The sequence below is a fragment of the Bubalus bubalis genome, chromosome 1, assembly GCF_019923935.1.
Source record: "Bubalus bubalis isolate 160015118507 breed Murrah chromosome 1, NDDB_SH_1, whole genome shotgun sequence".
Classification (NCBI taxonomy): domain Eukaryota; kingdom Metazoa; phylum Chordata; class Mammalia; order Artiodactyla; family Bovidae; genus Bubalus; species Bubalus bubalis.
In genome coordinates, this window is record NC_059157.1 from 29,918,473 (window position 1) to 29,940,130 (window position 21,658).

Sequence of the window (21,658 nt, forward strand, 5' to 3'; positions counted from 1 at the left end):
CAACATGGTACATATTTATCTACAATTTTTATTACCAGTGTTGGGCCTGTAAATAACCCTGACAGCTGGTGCATAAGTGATATTTGTTTGGGATCACAATGTTAACTTGAGGGACTTGCCTGGTGATCCAGTTGAGATTTCTCCCAGTGTTGGGGGTGCAGGTCTGATTCCTGGTTAGGGAGCTAAGACCCCACATGCCTCCCAGCCAAAAAACCAAAGCATGAAATGGAAGCAATGTCATAACAAATTCAATAAAGACTTTAAAAATCATCCACATTAAAAAAGATGCTCACTTGAAACCAGGAACATATTCTCAAATAAGTGCTTAAGAGATTGATTCAAGCCCATGTTAGGCCTTATCAGCAGGAATTAGCCAGAGCTGTCCTTGCCCCTATTCCTCAAGGGTGAGAAATGGTCAAAAGGTAAGGTGGGGACAGAAACCCACATTCAAATCCATTTTGATTGCCTTCACTAATCCAGGTGCTTTTAAGACTGGTATGTCTCCCAGGCAGCATGTAGCCTAAACAAGATGCTTGCCCAAGCTCCTTTTAGGAACCTGGAGTCAGGTATGTCTACTTCGAGCTGAGCTGGTTCAGACGGGATGGAACCATTGGCCCTTCATCTGGGCATGCACAAGTGTCCATTGCTTGGTGACTTTTTGAACATGCAGAGCTCTATAGCTTAGGTACACCTGCACAGAACAAAAGACTCCCACACCTTTTTCCAGTCACTTTTCCCCCCGCTCCACATGCTTCCAATGGCTGCTTTCTTCATCCCATAAATACCCCAAACCCCTTGCCTTGCAGGGGGTAGAATTTGAGATTTGTTCTCCCATCTACTTGGCTGCCTTGTAAACCCTCTTTGCTGCAAACCTTGGTGTTTCAGTGTTTTGGCTTGCTGGGCATTGGGCAGGAGGAACCTGGTTTGGTGAACAGTTCGTGTCTGGGTTTTCGGAGGCAGGGCAAGCCTTTTATTAGCAGTTAGGATGTCTTCTGTGTTTTATGACTACACAGACATCATATGAAGATGAGTGTAGTAAGATGTAAATTTATCACTGAGCACAGCTAGGGAAAGTGTGCTTAAAGAAAGAAGACAGGGTTTAGGGCTCACAGGCATCCTGTAAGGGTTAAAATTTTGAGTGTCTGGTTATTCTTATACTTTAACAAGTTCTAAGAACTGTGCTGATTCAAAATAAGGACCATGAGAAGAGACAAAGGCACTCATACTGAGACATGATGCAATTGTGGAAGCTGTAATATGGGAGAAATGCCTTACATCCCAGAGCTCCTAGGAACGCTGACTCGGGAGATGGACTTTTATTTATTTTTAGCCCTGCAGACTCCAGGACAACCATACTGTTAGGTACAGACTTGAGACTACATCATGTCAGAGCGTGAACACTTCGTGGCATTATCAGAAAACTTAGTTTGGGTAAAACTAAACTGGGATTTGGGTAAAATTGAACTGGGACTTTCTGTCTTGTTCTTTTCTTTTGTGGAAGGAAAAAGGAGTGGAATATATGAAGAAAATTGTTGATTCTCCATGCCCCAAAGCAAGACACTTAAAATTTGCAGCAGCTTACAACCTTGGAAGAGCTTATTACGAAGGAAAAGGTGTTAAACGATCAGACAAGGAAGCTGAAAGGTAATCTGGCCTAAGAACAAGATTTTTTCATCAAATGTTCTAAACAAAGAATAACTCGTCTTCTTCTTCTCTTCTAGACTGTGGCTTTTTGCTGCAGACAATGGGAACCCAAAAGCTAGTGTGAAGGCTCAGAGTATCCTAGGATTGTATTACTCAACAAAGGAGCCCAAAGAGCTTGAGAAGGTAACAGTGGTCCATTTGATAAACTAGCATCATGTGTAGATTAATATTTGGTTCACTATTCCTTCTGTGAATGGAGGATGGTGAGGAGTAAGTATGTAGTCCTGTATAGCTCATAATTCTTTAAAATGTAAAGAAAACTTACATATTAGGATCTCCAAGCTCATCTTGCCCTTTCCTCAACTATGAATGCTGCCTCCTACCAAAGGAGACCACAGATGTGAGCACTTTGTGTGCTGTGGAAAACACGCCTACAAAATACTCTACCATAAAGGTAAAAGAGGAGGGTGAGTTAGTACAGTCTCTTAATCATCAGCGATGGAAGCTGTTTCCAAGAAATCTTATAGGGAGGAGGAAATGAGGGGTTCAAGGCAAGCTTGTAGGAGGCACATAACCACCAGCACCCGCTCCCTGCACCCCCGCCCCCCTAGATCCTTGGCAGACAGCTGAACAGCTACCTGGAAATCCCTGTGAACTCAGACTCACAGGGCGGATGTGCTCGGACCTCATGCAGGTTTGTATCCTTGGTTGTTTTTGATCCTGTCAGAGCTCCAAGTGGGCCTGAGAGATGGCCGCCATCTAACATCATCAGCTGGTCTCCTTGCTGTGCCGCTTCACAAAGCCTTTCAGACACTTGGTTCCTGTTTCCTACCTTCTCTGTGCTTCCTCTGGAAAACTTGAAAATCCCAAAACCTGAATAGCTGAGCTCAAGCCAGTGACCTGGCCTGCACTGTGGGGAGACAACAGGGGAGCCTCCCTCAGCACCCTCTCTGAGGCCTGTGAAACTGGTGCCAGCCTGACCTGTGTTCAAGAGGCGGGAGCTGTGTCCTAGAGATGAATTAAATTCTACCTGGTGAATACTATGGAATTGTGCTTTTTCTTAGGCATTTTATTGGCATTCAGAAGCTTGTGGCAATGGAAACCTGGAGTCCCAGGGTGCCCTGGGGCTCATGTACTTCTATGGACAAGGTATCCGCCAGGACACTGAGGCTGCCCTGCACTGCCTGAGGGAAGCAGCGGAGCGTGGCAATGTCTATGCTCAAGGGAATCTCGTGGAATATTACTATAAGATGAAGTTCTTTACAAAGTGTGTTGCATTTTCCAAAAGGTGAGTAACTGGATAAAAGTATTTACAAAAACTTACTAGATGTTCTGTGCCTGGTCTGTTTAATAGAACTCACTGGAGTATTGGAAATGATGGCTGTTGGCACTTGCAAAGTGGCCAGTGCAACTGAGGACTGAACTTGTAACTTTCAATGGATTTTAATTTAAACAGACACACACAGCCCAGGGCTACTGTATCAGATAGTGATTGATGAAACATCTGTGCCATCAGTCTGCATGATTTCAATGCTCTTTGCTTTATATGCCGGCTAAGTGATCTTAAGCAAATTTTACTTCTGAGGGCACCTACTGTTCTTTTGCAATCTTGCAGAAGTATTTTCTTCTTGATTAAAAATAATAGTGAATATAAAGCATGTAACATAGCTTGGCACATGAGAAATATTTTTTCTTCCTACACCCTCAGCCACAGGTTCTGTAACTGCACAGTTACACTGTAGCTTGATGAGGACAGCAAAATGAGAAAGGTTAAAAGACTCAACACTAACATAAAGGATATGGAAATTTGTTCTGAGGCCGTGTACTTTGCCACCTTTATCCACAATGCACAAATGCAACATGCCAGGAGAAAGAGACCGTGGTGTCCTCTAGAATGGCTGTAAGGCCATGCTGACATCGCCCTCCCTACACGCCCTCCCATAGAGCCCACAGGCACCCAGTGTGAAGTAGACATCTACACTGGAGGATGAAGGAACGCCTTTTGCCCTCACCTCCCCAGCATCATGGGCTCCAGGCAGCAGGCCACTTGACAGTGTGGTCTCCAGTGTCCCAAATCTCCCAAGTGCCCATCTGGGTAAAACTAAGACTTCATATAGTCCTTTAAAAATCTTTGGAACTTTCCATTATTGCCCATGTTCCTGTTTCCTACAGTATCACAGCTGACATGGAATGGACTCTTCCATATAATTGTCCATCTCTATATCTGGGTTATAAAGAATGACTTTTTATTGCCCACTAACATAGATGTGCAAGTTTCTCAATGTGTTTTCTGGTCCTCTGTGACTGAAGTCCAAATTCAAGGTTGATGTTTAAATACCCAGAGAGATAGAAGACTGCTTTTCTCTCTATTGTTTAAATCTGCAAAGTGGCAAGAGTTTTTGTAGTAATATTTTAAACTTAATGTTTTCTAGTGGTTATTAAGCCTGACAAGCATAATCCTAGAGGGGCTGTAAAGTAACCACTGTGATTAGTTCCTCTTCCACTTGTGTTAGTTGACTGTATTTACCCTTCTCCACACAGCAAACAATTCAGTTCTAAAACTTGTAGAAATGCTAGGGAAACCACTTGGGGCACAAGGAGAATTTCTGGATGTGTTTATAAAAATGTAAACCGTAAGTGATAGTGTTTTTAAATCTGACGACTGGGTGTTCCAGGATCGCCGACTATGATGAGGTTCACGACATCCCCATGATAGCCCAGGTCACGGACTGTCTCCCGGAATTCATCAGCAGAGGCATGGCCATGGCCTCTTTCTACCACGCGCGGTGTCTGCAGCTCGGCTTGGGGGTCACAAAGGATGAGGCGACAGCCAAACGCTATTATTCTAAAGTAAGCCCTATCACAAACATAAATGGACTCAATTAGAATTTCTAGGTTTTTAGTTGAGACTTGAACATTTTATAAATTAGTGTTTTTTTCTTACTTACCATGCAGATAACCTCTGTCTACCCAGAAGTTGTTAGACATGCAGCTTGTTTGCAGACAGTTTTCTCATTCTTTTTAACATAATTAAGCTCAGATGGTAAAATTTCTATTTTTGATGCAAATTATTCTATTTCACTATCTGCAGCCTAAGGCTCAGCACTAAGACCTTAAAGCCTGAACAAGTATGCCTTAGTTCACCCAGAAAAAGTGTGAATCTCTATTTTCCTTCTCTATATGTTAGAGTACATTTCATTAAGGTTTCTTTATGCATGACATCTACTACAGCCAGTTAAAATAAGCCTTTTCATGTTTTAATCCATGTGATCAGTTTATTTATACCAAATAGATTTCACATCTAAACGCAACTGTTAAAAACTGTAGAGGAAGTGAGAAAGGCAGTCATTATGAATAGTAACTGTAAATTCATTTTTTTAATAAAAAGCAAAAAATTGCACACCTTAGGTCCATGACATCCATAAGTCCAAATTGGAATTAGATCATAAAAATTTACATAATACACAAATTGTTCAGTTGGAGCAGGGGAACAGAGCAAAGAAGAATTTTCTAAGTCCCCTGCCTAAAAATCTGACTATGTTATAGCAGTGGTTCTCAAAATTATTTGCATGTTAAAGTCACATGGGGATCTCTTAAGAATTCCAAAACCTAGGCCTTATTTCAGAACAATTTCATGTCCTAGAATGGACATGGGCAGATTTAAGTTCCCCAGGAGGTTGCAATGTGTCGCCAAGTTTGGAACCCTAAATTATTTTGTTGGAAATTAAATGTCCACAGTATTAAACCCATATCAACACAAATATCAGAATATGGTACAAAAATACAACTAACCTTTGAGGTATCTACCATTACACCATCCTATCAGTATGAGTAGCAGCTGTCTTTTTTAAAATCTAAACATTCTTTTATTTTACCAGTTTCCAAACCAAGTCAGTTTTAGATTCTGTACTAGGTATCCTTTCCAAGTAGACATAAGCAAAGAGAACTCTGGGTGAAAAATATCCAGAAATGTGGTACATGTTCATCCTAAACAAAACAGCATAATAAACAGGTACGACTGTAAAACTGTTTTCCTTAGGTTGGGAGATAATACAGACCCATCACTCAGTTTTGGTCACTGGATTTTATGGGAGATACTTCCTCTAACTTTTCTGCATTTTAAAAGTATATCTGTGAAGGGTCTGGAATCACGTCAGATGAGGCACAATAAGGGAAATTCTAAGTATTTTACTCCAAGAAAAAGGACTTGAGGGGCTTCAGTGGTGGTCTTCAGCAGACTGCAAGGAGGCCACTGAAAATTCTCTCTCCCCCAAATGATAATAGCATGGTTATTTTTAGTATGATCTATTTTACGTAGGTTAACTTGAATTCCCCTAATTAAGCAATTAGAGTAGAAATGTATCTTAATTACAAAATTCCCTTAAATCATTGTACTCTTCTTAAAAACAAAAGGTTTAACAGTCCAAAATACGTCTAAATAACTTTCTTTGAATTTGAAGGCTTGTCGTCTGAATCCTGCATTGGCAGATGAACTTCACACTTTACTTATTCATCAAAGAATTTAGATCACGATGCATTTCAACAAAGATCATCGATTCTAACAGCTTAGAATGTATGTATTTTTATAATTTTTATAACAGCTATGTTTTCTGCCTCGCACATTAGATTAACCTGGGTATTTTAATGGTGGCATGGTAACCTGGGTATTTTAATGGTATCATGATGGCATGATACCTTCATTCTTGAATTTGTATAATACAACTTGAAACCTAGCTAACAAGATCAGATTGCAGGAAGAGTCCTCAGAGATCCAAGTCTTAGTCTAGAGAGTGGCCCAGATTGTGTCAGATATTGAAAACTATTCTATAAAGCCAGTGTTTTTTTCCATTCTTAAATAGTGTCCTGAAATACTTGATGCAGTCTTAGCTTTAATAGTATAAGTGCTACAAACTTACCAAAAAAACGACAAAGTTTAATTCTTTAAATTTCTTTAATCTTTAGTTTTGTGAATTTTTAATAATTTTATTCAGTCATCTAAAACTTTAAAAATTCCAAATTGAAAGGAAAAACTTGAAATCTAAATTTGAAAATAAGTGGGTTTAAGAAACTGCTTACAATTTTGCCTCTCTCTATCTTCCCTTAAACATCTTAGTGAGTAAAACTACTATATTGAAACAAGATGTCTCTTTGAACTTCAAATCCTTGTCTATATTTTAAAACCCTCAGTGTATTTCAAAGATAAAATCTCAAATCATCTACCAGTATAAGACCTAGAAATTGTTAAATCAGCAAAAGACTTTCCTTATCCATTACATCTACAAAGGCAAAAGCTGACAGAAAAAATAGAATCCATACCCAAAAGATTTTAAAGGAAATACACATCTGTAAAATAAATATTGAAAGTATTGTTTAAGATACCCAAATGACACCTTCTTTGTAAATGTTTTGGCTTTATTTTATAAATCACACCCATCCTTTCTAAAGTGATTTATAAGAACTCAGCACTGCTAAGTCACTTCAGTCGTGTCCGACTCTGTGTGACCCCATAGACGGCAGCCCACCAGGCTCCGCCATCCCTGGGATTCTCCAGGCAAGAACACTGGAGTGGGTTGCCATTTCCTCCTCCAATGCATGAAAGAGAAAAGTGAAAGTGAAGTCACTCAGTCATGTCCGACTCTTAGCGACCCCATGGACTACAGCCCACCAGGCTCCTCTGTCCATGGATTTTCCAGGCAAGAGTACTGGAGTGGGGTGCCATTGCCTTCTCCGATCTTAGCACTGGTAAAATACAATTAATATGTAGGCGCTGGTCACTAATGAAGTATCAAATGGCACAAAACTACCTGCTTTTGTTTCATGTCCTGGTTTGTCTGTATTACTTGAACTTCATTTTGTCTTTATCTAAAGGGAAGAAATTTCAACAAACTTTAGGCCATATACTTCTCCGTAAATCTCTTAGAGTAGAAACTTAAACCATCCCTGAAAACCAGTCCTTTGCTTTTTGGATCTCTACTGAAGACTCTGTTCTTCCCCAGGAACAACTTTTCCATTTCTCTAGCCCACTACAAGATTTCATAAAAACCTAACTTAAAGCATTCTACAATACAAACCCACTTGCTTTGCTCTTGTTTTCTTAATAGCATCCACAGAACATTTCTTCAGTTATTTGAAGATCCATATTCCCAACTGGTATTTTCTTCTCCACACTCAGTCCATTTCCTTGAGCCTTTAAGAATCTTAAAATAGAAATGCAATAAAGCCGTGTATGGGGACTTTAATTGCACTTTTAATAGGTCACTCTTCAGTCTCCAAAGTGAAGACCACTTTAACGGCCATTAGAACACAGGTCTGAGAAATCCTAAGGGTAGGAATCTGATATGTCATATTTTGTGATATGCTATGCTTGCATGTCCTAAGTGAATCCAACACAGAAGTTAAAATCTCAGTTTACTGTAGTTACCATAAGGCTGGCACGTCTAGCACAAGTGAGCCCCTGAAAACTATACCTTGACCTGTGACTGGAGTTAGTCTTTAAGGGAGGTGAAGCTTCAAGATCATTAACTGTTTACAAAAAAAGAAAAATCAAAACTTCGGTTAAGTCCTTATAGGTGATAACTTATGAAGAGGTAAGACTTAAGATTGAGAAGTCATAACAGCTCTGGTTTAATTACAGAAGATGGACACTTCAAGTAATTGCTGTGAAGTTCCTGGGCTTGCTGACCTCACTCTGCTTCTCTTCTCTGAATGTCTTTTCTGTGTCGCTGTGAATGATCATTCCGAAGTACAATATCTTGGTTTGAGAAAAGCATCAAAGAGCTGTAGCTAACAGAATCTCAGAGATAAAATTTGCTTTACTAATTTTTAATCATTTCTCTTTCAGAACTTATGTTTTATATCAAGAACTTGGCAGGTATGCTCTAACAATGATATAATCAATGCCATTTTAATATACATTTACATAGTATTTTTCTTTCATGGATTTCAAACTGAATTTCTGCTTAATTAGTTTCTTTCAGTATTCCTGGAGGGTAGAAAGGGGAAGTGTTTCCTTATCACTGCATAATATGGTAAAATGCAGGAAAATTAAGTCCTTGTCCATGCCCTACTACTGAAAACAAAGCAACGTCCGTACACCTGACGCCCGCCCTAGTCCCCAAGACTTGAGGACACAGTCAAGTCCTGAGCAGCACGAAGTAACTTCCCTCCTCTTTGTTTCTCCATCTCATTCCTGCCTGTCTTTCAAAATTTAGCTCCCATCCCAAATGCCGAATACAGCTTTTTAAGCACCCATTTGGCTCTTCTCACTCAAGTAAAAATCATATTTTTCACATTCATTCTGGGAGAATGGCACAACCTTTATACCTCCTTACAGAAGAACTCACATGCACAACATTTTCTGCAAACAAGGCACTTGATATATATCTGAACTGTCTTCAGTGTTTCAAATTATTTTTTGAGAGAAGGATACAAGCATCTTAAATATCAGAGTTCTGATTCATTTTTATAATTTATTGCTTCAAATGCTTCAAACTATGGGAAATCTTTGGTAAAAATAAAGACAGGAAAATTTTCACAATAACTTCACACAAAGCATTGCACAACAATATTCAGTACACACAAACAGAGGAATGTTCAGAGTCCTCAGCGAGGAGATTAACTGTACAATGTTCAGAGTTCTTCATTTAAAACAAAACTTCATAAATATTTAAAATATTTCCTAGGTTCTTATCACATATCAACATTTATATTTCAAACAGTATGTTGTCCTTTAAAGGATTTATATTAAAATAAAAATAATTAACAAGTGTTGTGGTTTTTTTTTTTTCTGTTGCCTAATATACAGCATCAAGTTTCCTCCCCAATTCTGCTTCATTCACATAAAACTAGAGGGAAGTAACTAAAAGTTCAGTATGGTTCTCAGTCAAGCCCTCTGTGGAAAAGAGGAAAATGTTTCATGTCTATTAGTACAGACATTTCTCTGGTGGTTTATTTGTGCAGTCTCAAACCTGACAAGCTTTAAGTTGATCTAAATGAGTTCTCAGCTCAGGACACAATTCAGTTAGCAGCAGTTCCATCAGCACCTGAACCAACAAAGAAAGAAAGAAGAAGTCTTTTTCTCTGAAGATTTATTCAGATATCTACATCTAAGACTAAAATTTTATTTTAAGCCTGAGATGCTCCTCACTGAACAAGTTACTCTCCAAAGGAATCCGTATTCTATAAACTCCATTCAGATTGATTTATTTCATGGTCCATTAACCATCATCAGACCATCAGGGGTATTTAATATTGCTCACTATGATAAGACAGACAGCTAGGAAACAGTTTGCTTTGTTGAAATAACAAAGCGAAGCAGTCAGGCAGAGATGTTACAGCACAAGAGAGAAACAACAGCAGGCTGGGAAGAGGAGGTGGCATCCACTGGGAGTGGTTTTTTTTTTTTTTTAAAGCAAATTGAAGAGACAAAAATACAGCAGAGAAAATGGGTTCAGAGTTATAAGTAATAAAAATGATTACAAGTATAAAGAATTAAAATCTACCCCCGTATGTGAACAGAAATGTACAACTGAAGAAACAGTGAATCCTCTGGGAGGCTTTACTCACATATAGCAGGTGCTTATTGGCTCTCTTTTCTTGAAGTGCATTGAATATTTTTATTATACCATAACGGGCATTTTGCTGTCCAACAAGGCTCTGAAGCATATCTGAAAAATTAAGTTTATATTCCAAGCTGCTACTGATACAAGTGCACCGTGCGCAGACCTCCAGTGAGAGGCCATGCCCTGCGCACACGGCACATAAAGGCGCTGAGGAACATGAGGGGTGGGTTCTTGCCAGCGTTTCAGGAAAAAATAGTTTTTTGACAGGCATTTATACAGACTATAATTTTAATACCCCAGTTAAAACCATAGCTCTCAAAACAGGGGGGTTTAAAGTATAAAATTCTAAAATATTGTTATCTAATGTTATCTAAAACATTGTTCTAGTGAAATTATAACCAGTACTGTTCTTTTGGGGACTCTTCAGTATAATTTCTTAGCAAGGGAGAAGACATGATTTGAAAGAAAAAGGTATGATCACTTTTTTTCACTGTAAATAATGTTTCCTAAGTGGCAGATGCCTTAGTGGGGCTGACGACACTCCCTTTCTCTCCGACTTTCAGGAGCAGAACCCAGGCCTCACCTGGAATGTTCTCGAGCAGCTTCTGCTGGGCTCTCTGCTTTGTTTCCTGGCTGCGCGCGCGGCTTTGTTCTTGGCGTGGGATTGTGTTTGGCGGTGCCAGCTTCCCATTGGGCCAAAAAGCATCCCGGAAAAGGTTGATGTAGTAAACCAACATTTGCTCACTGAAAATCCAGTTCACTGTGTCCCGAATTTGTCTTTTAAGAGAAAAATATGTCTCAGATGAGGTTTTTAAAAATTGTATTCTCTGTTTCTCAAAAGGCATTCATCAGTGGGTAGGTTAAGATACAGTGTGATGTAGGCGTTTGATGAATAAACTAGGAATTGGATTTTTAAACACTGACTCTGAAAGTTATTTTTCATTTTGGTAACACTGATGGCCATTCATTGCTGCAGCTCACATTTCCACTGTTACTGACTTCTCTAAATGTTTGCCACACAGTGTCTTTCAATTTTGAAAGGCAAGAACTGAGAGGAGATGGATTCATTTGAAGTTGGCAACTACTCTAACTGTGCACAGTACTTAACATACTAATTTCTCCATAAAGTGTTGCAAACTGAAAACATCCATCCATGTAAAGACAGCGAAAAATGGCCTGAAGACTTTCCTGAGCTCTGGCAGTCCCGGGGAGAAGCAAGCTTTTTCACTAGTCGTCCCTTGGGGCTGCTGTGGCAGGGGGTGCTGGACGGAGTTCTCCAACCTGGGAAGCATCTCACAGGCTCACAAGGCAAAGAGGGGAGAAGATACCCCTTACCCCACAAAAGGGAGCACTCTGAGAGGATACACTGCCGTCCAGCCACTCCAACCTCCCACAGGAATAAAGACCGACAGACCCTGACCCGCAGAGTTATAAGTAAGTGGCTGTTATCCCCGGTCACTCAGGTCTTGCATAAAGCCGACTTCAGCAGTCCAGTTCCAACCACCCACAGGACTGCTGCTGTCGAGACCAGCAGAGCTCACGGGAGGAGCAGTCCTGAGGGTGGCGGGAGGTCTCTGCAGGAAAGGGGAGCAGAATCACCTTCCACTCTTAGCACCAGGAAGGCCTGAGACTTCAAACTGAATTCACAAATAATGAATCAAACAGCCCTTTAAGAATCTGACATCCCAACCAGATTTTTAAAGGGACGATGTCTGGTTTTCAGGAACAGTATCTGAAATAGATGTTTCAAGCCCAGCACTGTGCACAGAGTAACCCAGTCACCAGTGAAGTCCAGAGTCGACTATGAGTCAGAACCATGGTAATCCTGTAACTGCATGTCTCCTAAGACACTTCCCAATACTGCTTAGACTAAATAAAATAATTTTATTAATTCAGTGGGATTTCTGCTTTAGGAGAGAACCTGCTGGCCTGCCTAATAAAATCTACATCACCAAACAGCTTGTCTTGCCTGGAGTCTTTAGGTTACTCACTGAGTGGGCACTGCATGAAGAAATGAAGAAGGACAATTTCAATTCGCAACTTAGAATTAGGTGAGTGGCTTTTACCAAAGGCCATCTCCTACATATTTTCTATCAATTCAAGTCTGACTTTGTATTAGCCAAAACCGTAGGAAGCTTCTGAAGCCATTCTGGAACGTGAAATGACAGTCAGTACCAGGCAGGAGGCACATGGAGCTGCTGCCAAACTTCATGGTGTGGCATCGTCTGCCTGAGGCAGAAGAGCAGAGGGCAGGGTGCTCCGCCACTTCTCTACCTGAGGACGAGCCCCCTGGGCCAGCAGCCTGGAGATGCCTACCCGGTGCCTCTCCCTCGGCCAGGAAAACCACTGCCTAATGTGTTCACCGCTGTCAACCCATGGCTGCTCATCTTAGCATTAAGAGCCAATATCATAAATTGAAGCAAGGAACGTACACACAACTTTCTGAAACTGGAAAAGAAATGTGCAAGTCCGGAGTTCTGAGAAAAATGGGGCCATTCTGAAAACTTTATCCAAGGCCTGTCAGTACTAAGGTTAAGAGGTTTTCATCAGACTGAAACTGTAAGTTAAACAGGGCATTTTTCTGTTTAAAACAAAAGCCCATGATACTGAGTCAACCAAACAAGTCACTAACACCATTAAAAAAAATCTTAAACAGAAGTAAATTTTGGTTTATCACCACAAAGGAAATATATTCTATTTGTAAATGAATAAAATATAAAATGTTCTTTATTATGTTTCCCACAAAATTTATAAGATTTGTGTAATAAAACTATCACTTTAGCCTTGTACTTACATTTGACAACTAAATCTTTCACTTTGAAAAATATCTGATAATCATCTTAAAACATATTTTGCTGTTAAATTGATTTTCCCCTCAATTTTAGCATTTGAGTCTCAGTTCTTGTGTAGGGAAGTCATGTTGCTGACAGTTGAAGCGTGCTGGGTATAGAGTATATATAACCTTTATGTATATGGATAATTGCTACTGTTTAGAATACACATGGCTTATATAGCAGTGTAACAGGATATACACACCCCTCATGGATACTCAGGTATCATCTAACAAGAGGAAATACCATTTTAATGCCACCTCAGCCTTAAAAAAAAGTATGGTTTGCAGACCCTTCAAATAAATACCAGCCATGCGCTGCTCACCCTACTTTGCTTTGGCTCAAGAGTCTAAGCCTTTAAACTGATCCCCATCATGTGACATAAAAATGCTGTACCCACGGTACTAAAACCAGCCATCAGGGTCAACAGAGAACTTTACAGAACAGTCTTCTGACCCTCATCGGCCAGCCAGTGGGAGCATGTGCCAGCTTCTGTCATCTGGTGCACCGTGTGTTCTGGGGGAGAGAGTCTTGCAGAAATTTGCTTCCCTCTCCAGTCTTAGAATCATATCAGAAATACAAAGAGAAACTAAGAGACCCTCATTTGTGGAGGTAATCTGACTGTTAAGGCAAAAGGTAGGGCATGAATTCAAATACTAATTTCATGCAACTTACTTGTTGATGGTTCTTCCAAAAGTGACCTGAACGAGAGCAATCAACGTTCTTCTCACCCATTTAAACACTGAAATATAAATCAGAGGGAAAGCATCACCACAGGCGATCACAGTTGTGACGTCTTCACAGCAGCACAAAGCATAAATCTCACCATGTCATTCAACCTGAGTCCTGACACCAAGTCAGGGGCGATGAGCTCCAGAATTTGCGTCCAGGTTAGCAAACTTCGCTACCCAGGAGAATTCTAATAAGCTTTCATTTTCTACTTAGCAACTGATGGAACCTACAGTTTTTGTTTTTTCAGCTTGTCAGTGCCTAACAACAACTGAGCTAGTGAGTGGAACTAAAAGCTTCATGAGTCCTTGGGCTGCTGACGTCTTGTTTTCTAGCGGACGGCGCAAACCCAGACAGAAGATTTCTGTCTGGCTTCTTGAAGCCAATGTTCTAACAGTGCTGTGAATGAGAAGCATCTGTGGTCAAATGTTGATGAATATTCTGAAATATTTATGAACTGCTGGATCTAACTGCTCCCTTTGAATACTGCTGTGTAGACCAGGGGCTTTATATATTTTATGCCTGTGGGGGAAGAAAGGGGAACTGGGAAGACCCAGGATCCCGAGTGAGCCATGGACCCGGCGCACCTGCGCCACTGCCTGGAGCAGGCGGCCGCCATCCCCTCCTCCCAGCCTCTGGCGCCTCACCTGGGAAAGGGCAGTGTTAACACGGACTTTTTTTTTTTTGCTCAAAGAATCGTGTCGATATTTTGTGTCAAAGAGTTTTGTGAAGGGTGCGGCCTACAGACCTAAACTCTTAACTATTAGCATTAGATTAGGAGACACATTGCTTTAAGTGTAGAATATAAACCAAAAGAAGGCAAGGAAATGCTGTGCGGGTATTTTTGACCTGCAAATTAGAATCAAAACCAAATATTCCGTTTATATATTCACCTCCGTGAACTGAAATGTTTAGCTCCTGACACATGGCTTGGCTATGATGGAGCCAGGAGTTCAGGTCTCCTGCACCAGTAAGAAAAAAATGAGTAAATTCACAAACACCTCTGTACAAATATCAATAGCAGTTAACACAGACTTGGAACTAGGCTTGAAAACATTCTCAAGTCATTTCTAACTTTTAAAATGTGTCCAGGTGCAGTAATGTCAATCCTTCAAGCAAGAGTCCTGTCTTGGAATCAGAACCATGCCTAGAAGTGCCCTTCATGTTTGATGGAATTCAGAGCACCTGGGAGGCATGTGTCTGTCGGGGAGGATCACTTCTGTGCAACTTCTAGGGCAGCAGAGAGGTGGCCACACCCAGAGAGGGTCTAGGACACGGGCGGCTCCAGGAAGAATGCCTGACAGCCGAGTGCCTGGTCATAAATGTTTAAAACAGCTGTATTTCTGGTCCCTTTTCATAAACTGAACTAGAGCAGGAACCAAAACTAGCTCTGCTACAAATTCTCTCCCGCCACCAATTCCCTTGACTCTGCTGTGTTTTCCTAACCTTCTCTAGTCCCCCAACACACACACACACACACACACACACACACACCCATTATTCCTTCCAAGGACTCATCCCTTCAAAGCCATGAGGCAGCTGCAGCAACACTAGGATTTAGCTGATGGCAAATAAATCACATCTCATTATCAATGATGTCCTGTTTATTGCCCTCTGAAATGTCACTAGCAAAACCAAACATTCTGAGCAGGCACGAGGAGGAAGTGCACGCCGCGGAGACAGGACTTGGGGCCTGACTCCTGGCCTGACTGCCTCTGACACGTCCACCTCTCTCTCAGTCTCCCTGTGGCAGAGAGAACACACTGACCAAAGGCAAAGATGGTGCTTTCTCACTGTTACCAGCTCTGGAGGAGTCACGGTTTAACGGACCAGATTTCACTGAGGAAGAGTCAGACTCTCGGTGGGTGGAGGACAGGTTTTTTCCTGCCTATACAAACATTAGCAAACATCTCAAAGTGTCTAAAATATAGACCAGCTATAGCTTTTTCATCTGAAAGGATCCTTCATACTTAGACAGTACTCCATCATGTGGATAGTGCTTAATTTAACTACCACCTGTTTCTGAAGTTTGACTTAGTTCCAAATTTTCATTATTAAAATTACACTCAAATGAACATCCTTATATATAAACCTCTGCCTGGAGTTTAGAATTTAATTGTGTCTGTTGCTCAATGTGAATACATTTTGGGAACCCTTATACTGTAAATTCACTGAAGACTCTACCTCTGAGATGTCTTTGTTTCACCTATGGAGTTATAGCTAAAACGTAAGTTCCTAAAGTGTCTGCAGATTATTTTAGATTTGGTTTAGAGGAAGAAAGAAACCACTGAGCTGCTCTGGTGGCTCAGTCAGTCAAGAATCTGCCTGCCAGACAGGAGATCCAGGTTTGATCCCAGAGTCAGGAAGATCCCCTGGAGAAGGGCATGACAACCCACTCTAGTATTCTTGCCTGGAGAATTCCACGGACAGAGGAACCTGCTGGGCTACAGTCCAGGGGGTCGCAAAGGGTCAGACACAACTGAGTGACTAACACACACATTAGAGAAAGAAAAACTTAAATGACCAAAGCAATCCCAGCACTAAAAATTTTCTTGCCTATTCATTCATCTACCCAAGCATTTTATTGATCACCTACTATGGATCACGGATGAGGCATCATAACAGACACTGAGGATTAAAAGACAAAAAAAGATGTGCTCAAGTTTATAACAGCCCTTGGAAGTTTCTTCATCTGCACAGAATTCTTTAAGTGGCATGTTAAGGGGTATATAAGTAAGAAGCTACACACAGCCTACCTCCTGTGTAGGACCGACTCTCAGCACTGTCTTTGCCCCAAGGGAAGAAATGCTCATCCAAGGGGACAGAGGCCCGGACACTCTCAGGGCAACACGTACTGGCTGGTGGCATGACTATGCTTGTGAAACCTGGCGCCTCCCATGTGCTTCCTTTTCTAGGCACTCAGGTGTGCCTTTAGGCACCTGTAGCACCTCTAGCTTGGAGAAGGCAATGGTACCCCACTCGTACTCTTGCCCGGAGAATCCCATGGACGGAGGAGCCTGGAAGGCTGCAGTCCATGGGGTTGCTAAGAGTCGGACACGACTGAGCGACTTCACTTTCACTTTTCACTTTCGTGCATTGGAGAAGGAAATGGCAACCCACTCCAGTGTTCTTGCCTGGAGAATCCCAGGACGGGGGAGCCTGATGGGCTGCCGTCTCTGGGGTCGCACAGAGTCGGACGTAACTGAAGCGACTTAGCAGCAGCAGCACCTCTAGCTAGCACACCTCAGGCTCCAGGTGTGCCTGAGTATGCTGGCCTCATGACTCAGAGCATGGGGGCTGTGCAAGGTGAGCGTGGGCAGAGGGTCCCACTCAAGAATAGAGACAAGAGCCGAGCAGTGCAGTCTGACCTTTGACCCAGTGCTGCTCTGGGACAGAGGCACCCGTGCAGGTCTGAGCAGAACAGTCTCCTGATCCTCTCGATGCTCGTTTCTTTGAAGTCCATCTCCCCCAGGGGCCGTCAGGGGAGGATTTCTCAATGTGGTACTGCTGTTACTCAGGTCAGGAGAACCCTGTGTTGTGGGGCTTCCCAGGGCGCTGGGGGTTGTAGATGCAGCAGCCTTGGCCTCCACCCAGATGATGCCTGAGGTGCCACCCCACAGGCTGTGACAGCCAGGAATGTCTCCAGACACACCCAGTGTCCACCAGGGACAAAAGTCCCTCACGCCTCCATGGATGACCACTGCTCTGGGGCAGAGACATGGCTGAAAGCAGACTTGGCCATCCCTGCGTCCCTGGCCACATACTCACCTTTAACAAGTGGCTCTTCCTCTGCTGCGCAAAATCAATTTTTGTATACCTTTTGGTGATAAAGCATGAGGCTGTGCTAAGTCCCATGAAAAGAAATTCAAAGCATTCCAGCTTTCTGTATTCAGAGGAACACGGTGCAGGGTCAATCAGGACCCTGCATTCCAGGAGCACAGAGATGAAACCTGTCCTAAGAGCCGACCTTGGTGTCTGGCTGGCCTGTGAAAGTATTTGCTGAATGGATATAAATACATATCTGCTTCAGGAACAAAGGGATGTTAAATATACGTGTGTCCACATGTGTATAGCCACTTAACCTGAAAACACCATTGAATCGTAACAAAGAGGCTTACTTCCTCGAAGTTCAAAAATCTCCCCAATCAACATGAAACACGGTTCAGCCAAGGCATCCTTCCTTCCATCTGCGTCATCACCATAATCTGATAGGTCACTGTCCTCCTCTGCCTCCTCCTGGGGTAACAGAAAAGTCACGGAAAGCAGGTCATTCACCCAAGACAGATGCAGGGGCCACACACACTGCTCGGGAGGGAGGTGGGCATGGGATCCCCTGTGGGCTCCGCTCCAGCTCATGATGCAGCAGACGCTCCTTCTACGGTCACTTCCTTCTGTCCAAACTCATTAAACCAATTCCAGTGAAGAGGTGGAGGGGTCTTTCACTGAACTACAGAGATGCCAGATTTCAGAGACGGGCTCAGGTAACTTGCTGGAGAGCCAGGTGAGGGTCGCAGCCCAAGTAAGGAGCCCGCTGGAGGGAAGCCTGAAGCCCGGGTATGAGATCACCCACGTCCACTGTCTCCCTCTATTCACTCCTTCACCCACTCACATCACTGCCAGGTTCATCTGGCTTTGGAACACACCACAGCTTTCCATCCCGAGGATAAAGCTTGAACCCCACAGCCTGGCACGGCCTTGCCCCTCCTTCTACCCTCTGCCTCATCTTCCATCAGCCCCCTTCCCGGAGCCATCCCCCAGTCCAAGACCTGCTGACTGTTCCCTAACACATCCTTATGTCCTGAATCTCATTATCAGCTCCAACTCCTCCAAAGTGAAGGTCCCCATCCTGGGGAACAGTCAGGCCACCTCCCGTAGAGGGGCTTCCCCAGAACCTTGGCCGCATCCCACCTACCTACCTGCTTACCCATCCTGTCCCCCAACACGACCGCAATGGTAACTCAAGGGGGTTGCTTTGTCCCCACGTGCAGCAGGCCTGCCACAAACACCTGCTACTTCACACAGCCTCCAAGAAGACGTTCGCTTAAATACGTTTCAAAGACATAACCTTTAGACAGCTCACCTCCTGATGGGAGAAGAAGTCGCGAGGGAGTCTTTCCAAAAACGAGGCTAATGAAAAACTGGCTTTTTTCCCCTGCACGTCAATAACCTTGAGGTAGTCAGGAGAAGGGCTCAAAAAGGCATAAAGTGCTTCACTCTGACACAGTCTTTCATCTGAAAGCAGATTCTGTGGGAGAAAAAGGATTAATTCTTCCTACACGTCTATGCACTGGGAGCCCCCAACATCAAGATGAAGAGCTGGCTATCTCAGGAAGTGTACTTTCCTCGCAATTCTGAATCTAAAACCATTATCCTTTCCCCCTGAAAGAAAATGCATTAGCCCAATTCTCACTGATCTCAATGGCAAACAACTCTGGGTAGGTTGACTGGAGCTCCCTTACCATTCTGCTGGTGGGAGATACTGGCCCACAAGAGAACTCATGGCTTGGGGCAACAGAAAAGTCTAGCTTTGCAAACCGCCTGCAGATTCAGGGGCCACCACCTTTCAAAGTCAACTTAACTGTCGCTCGTCTGTGTTGGAACAAGGTACGTATTTGCACAGCACACCAGGATCTCATTCAACCAGTTTCATGGCTACCTGCGGACTTTGCACGTCAGCTGAGCGAAGAGCTCTGTGCTGCCACAAAGTGGTAACTGCCTGCCAGGCGGCAGCTTTCTGTCACTGGGCTGCCACACTCCCCAGGTGGTGCGTGCTTACATAATTATGTAACTTTTTATTGGCCCCTAAACTGGAAATTTCCTTCAAGTTCTCTATGTGCTTGTCTGGCCTTAGGAGAGAGGAGAGGAGGACATTGTCAGGTTCGTTTCTGTGCAAAGCAGGTGCTCCTGGCAAGACAGGAAGTCAACGATGTGACCCTAAGGATGTGCAAGTGTCTGGTACTCACAGACACGGGATTGCGGGATAAATGAACCAATGAGAAATCCTGCCCCACGGATGGGGTGACCCCCTGGGGGATGGAACTCGGATTCTAAGGGCAGAACCCTCTCTGCTGGGAGAGGAGAAGAGAGGAGCTGCCCCATGAGGTTTGTGTTATCTTTGTTCAGATGCAAGTTGACATCTGATAAACCCTATGACCCTCCCTGGAAAAGCCCCTCTGAGCATGCCCAATACTGCCACGCTGGGGATTGGGGTCCCAGGGGCACCCCGCCCCCGGCCCCCCACATTCCAGCGGTGGTCAGCTCCCTGTGTCCTGCAGAAGACTGGCCTGAGGCTGGAGGTTCTGCCTCAGGCGTGGGAAGGAGACTGCGGGCACGGGCCGCTGGACTCGCTACTGCCTTCCCGGCCCCTGAGCGTTTATTCCTTTCACAGAGCCTTAAATGCTCAGCAGTACGTGAGCGTGGATGAGCAGGAGTGAGGTATTCTCCTTCCACCTTGATTTCCTGGCTAATCTACACTCTGACACTCCTTCATAAAGTCATAGGAACGGGTAACTAATGGTAAGCCTCAAATAATACAACAACCATAAACATGGAAATGATTCAGGACGTGTTAAGTGTTTGGACTAAGTTATATTCTATTATGAAGGAAAAGAAATTAATTATGTATGAAAAGTTAGACATGTTCTCAAAGACTATGTCCATGGGGGAAGGTATAATTGGGATTTTATCACATTTTAATGCTGAGAAGAGAATCCCAGTCCCAATCCTTCCCCCCGAGGGCTCAGAGCATGTCGTTGCATGTGGCAGAGAGTGGAGGAGGGCTGTGGATAGGAGGCGACAAGTGTACAGGGCATTCCGGGAAGAGCAGACAGCAGGGTCACCCCCAGAAGCAGCTGCAGCGTAGTTGGGGGGACGGCTGGAGTAAGGCGTCTGCGCGTGAGGAACAATCAGCTAGATTACTAAATATCTGTTATTAGTTTGCCTCGACAGGGACCCGTATGTAAATATTCACATAAACACACACTCAGTGGAAATCGTCTTTTCTAGAAGGTCCTGTGGACCTAATAATATCTGCCTTTCAGACTAAACCTTTTACATTTTGCTTTTCCCATTTGTGGGACGATATTATGAAACTTCAGTCGGCTGTGTAACCTACCTAAATATATCAAACAGTGAGCACTTTCAAATAAAGTCTTTGAGGAAATGAAAAAAAATTAAAACAGTTACTTCCTGACTTACAGTCCTCCTGATGGAAAGACAAGCCGCTCCCTGGGAAGCTGTTGCCCTGTTCAGGCAGGTGGTCCCCGCCCTCAGCCTCACCCGCGCCACCTAGTGGCAGCGCAGAGCACATGCTCCTCTTGGCACCAGGGCGGGGACCACGAACCAATTCCATCACCAGCAACCCAAGAGGGGCAAGCCTGGCCCCTCTCCATATCCTCAGAAGTTCAGGGGTGCCCTGGTCTCTGAAGCACAGCTGGAAAGGTGGCTGAAAGGCTGGCAGCACCAAACAACCCTCCCTTCCTGGAGACCCTCCCTTCCCCAACAGCAGAGGCTGCAAGGAAATGCAAGGGTCAGCTGGAGGGGCCCAGAGCCTGGTAATATTTCTGTAAGAGCACTTAAACATAAATGATTCTCTGTCCCACTTCTGCCATAATTAAACTCGGAAAGCTTTTCAAAGATGCAACTATTTTATTTCCTGATGGACACACACACACACAAATTTATATATTTATAACAACACATACATGTTATCTTTAGAGAGAAATGAATATATGAGAGAAAAGCAGAAACTGATTAACACCTGTAAGGGAACTCTAGCTAAAATTTACCTAATTTAACTATGATCCGTACACCTGATTCAACTGATTATAATATAGCCTCTATTGAGAATCTGCAACATCTATTAAGTCCCAGGACTTCCAGCTACTTCTTCAT

The 21,658-nt window shown here is 43.2% G+C and overlaps 2 protein-coding genes across 10 annotated transcripts in view; one reads left to right on the plus strand and one right to left on the minus strand.

Annotated features, from left to right (window-relative positions):
• The window catches only part of LOC102411591 (LRP2 binding protein), a 31,493-nt gene extending 20,371 nt beyond the window's left edge, over nt 1-11,122 (plus strand). The window contains exons 5-11 of one of the 6 annotated variants that reach the window (XR_006549152.1): nt 1,502-1,644; nt 1,722-1,827; nt 2,709-2,932; nt 4,320-4,494; nt 6,105-6,217; nt 8,279-8,515; nt 10,769-11,122. Coding sequence is in view for 3 of the 6 variants with exons in the window: in XM_006075104.4 (XP_006075166.3) it covers nt 1,502-1,644; nt 1,722-1,827; nt 2,709-2,932; nt 4,320-4,494; nt 6,105-6,170 (714 nt within the window). In the remaining 3 variants the exon portion in view is untranslated. Of the gene's footprint in view, nt 1-1,501; nt 1,645-1,721; nt 1,828-2,708; nt 2,933-4,319; nt 4,495-6,104; nt 6,218-8,278 lie in introns of all 6 variants that reach the window. The other 5 variants (XR_006549151.2, XR_006549150.1, XM_006075104.4 and 2 more) reach the window with 5 other exon arrangements.
• SNX25 (sorting nexin 25) overlaps nt 9,100-21,658 on the minus strand; it is a 97,255-nt gene continuing 84,696 nt past the window's right edge. For all 4 annotated transcript variants that reach the window (XM_044938364.2, XM_025280084.3, XM_044938365.2 and 1 more), the window contains exons 14-19: nt 18,846-19,010; nt 17,884-18,001; nt 13,712-13,778; nt 10,789-10,982; nt 10,210-10,310; nt 9,100-9,686 (exon numbers count right to left, since the gene is read on the minus strand). In XM_044938364.2, the coding sequence (XP_044794299.1) occupies nt 9,606-9,686; nt 10,210-10,310; nt 10,789-10,982; nt 13,712-13,778; nt 17,884-18,001; nt 18,846-19,010 (726 nt within the window). In that variant the 3' untranslated portion in view covers nt 9,100-9,605. The remainder of the gene's footprint in view (nt 9,687-10,209; nt 10,311-10,788; nt 10,983-13,711; nt 13,779-17,883; nt 18,002-18,845; nt 19,011-21,658) is intronic.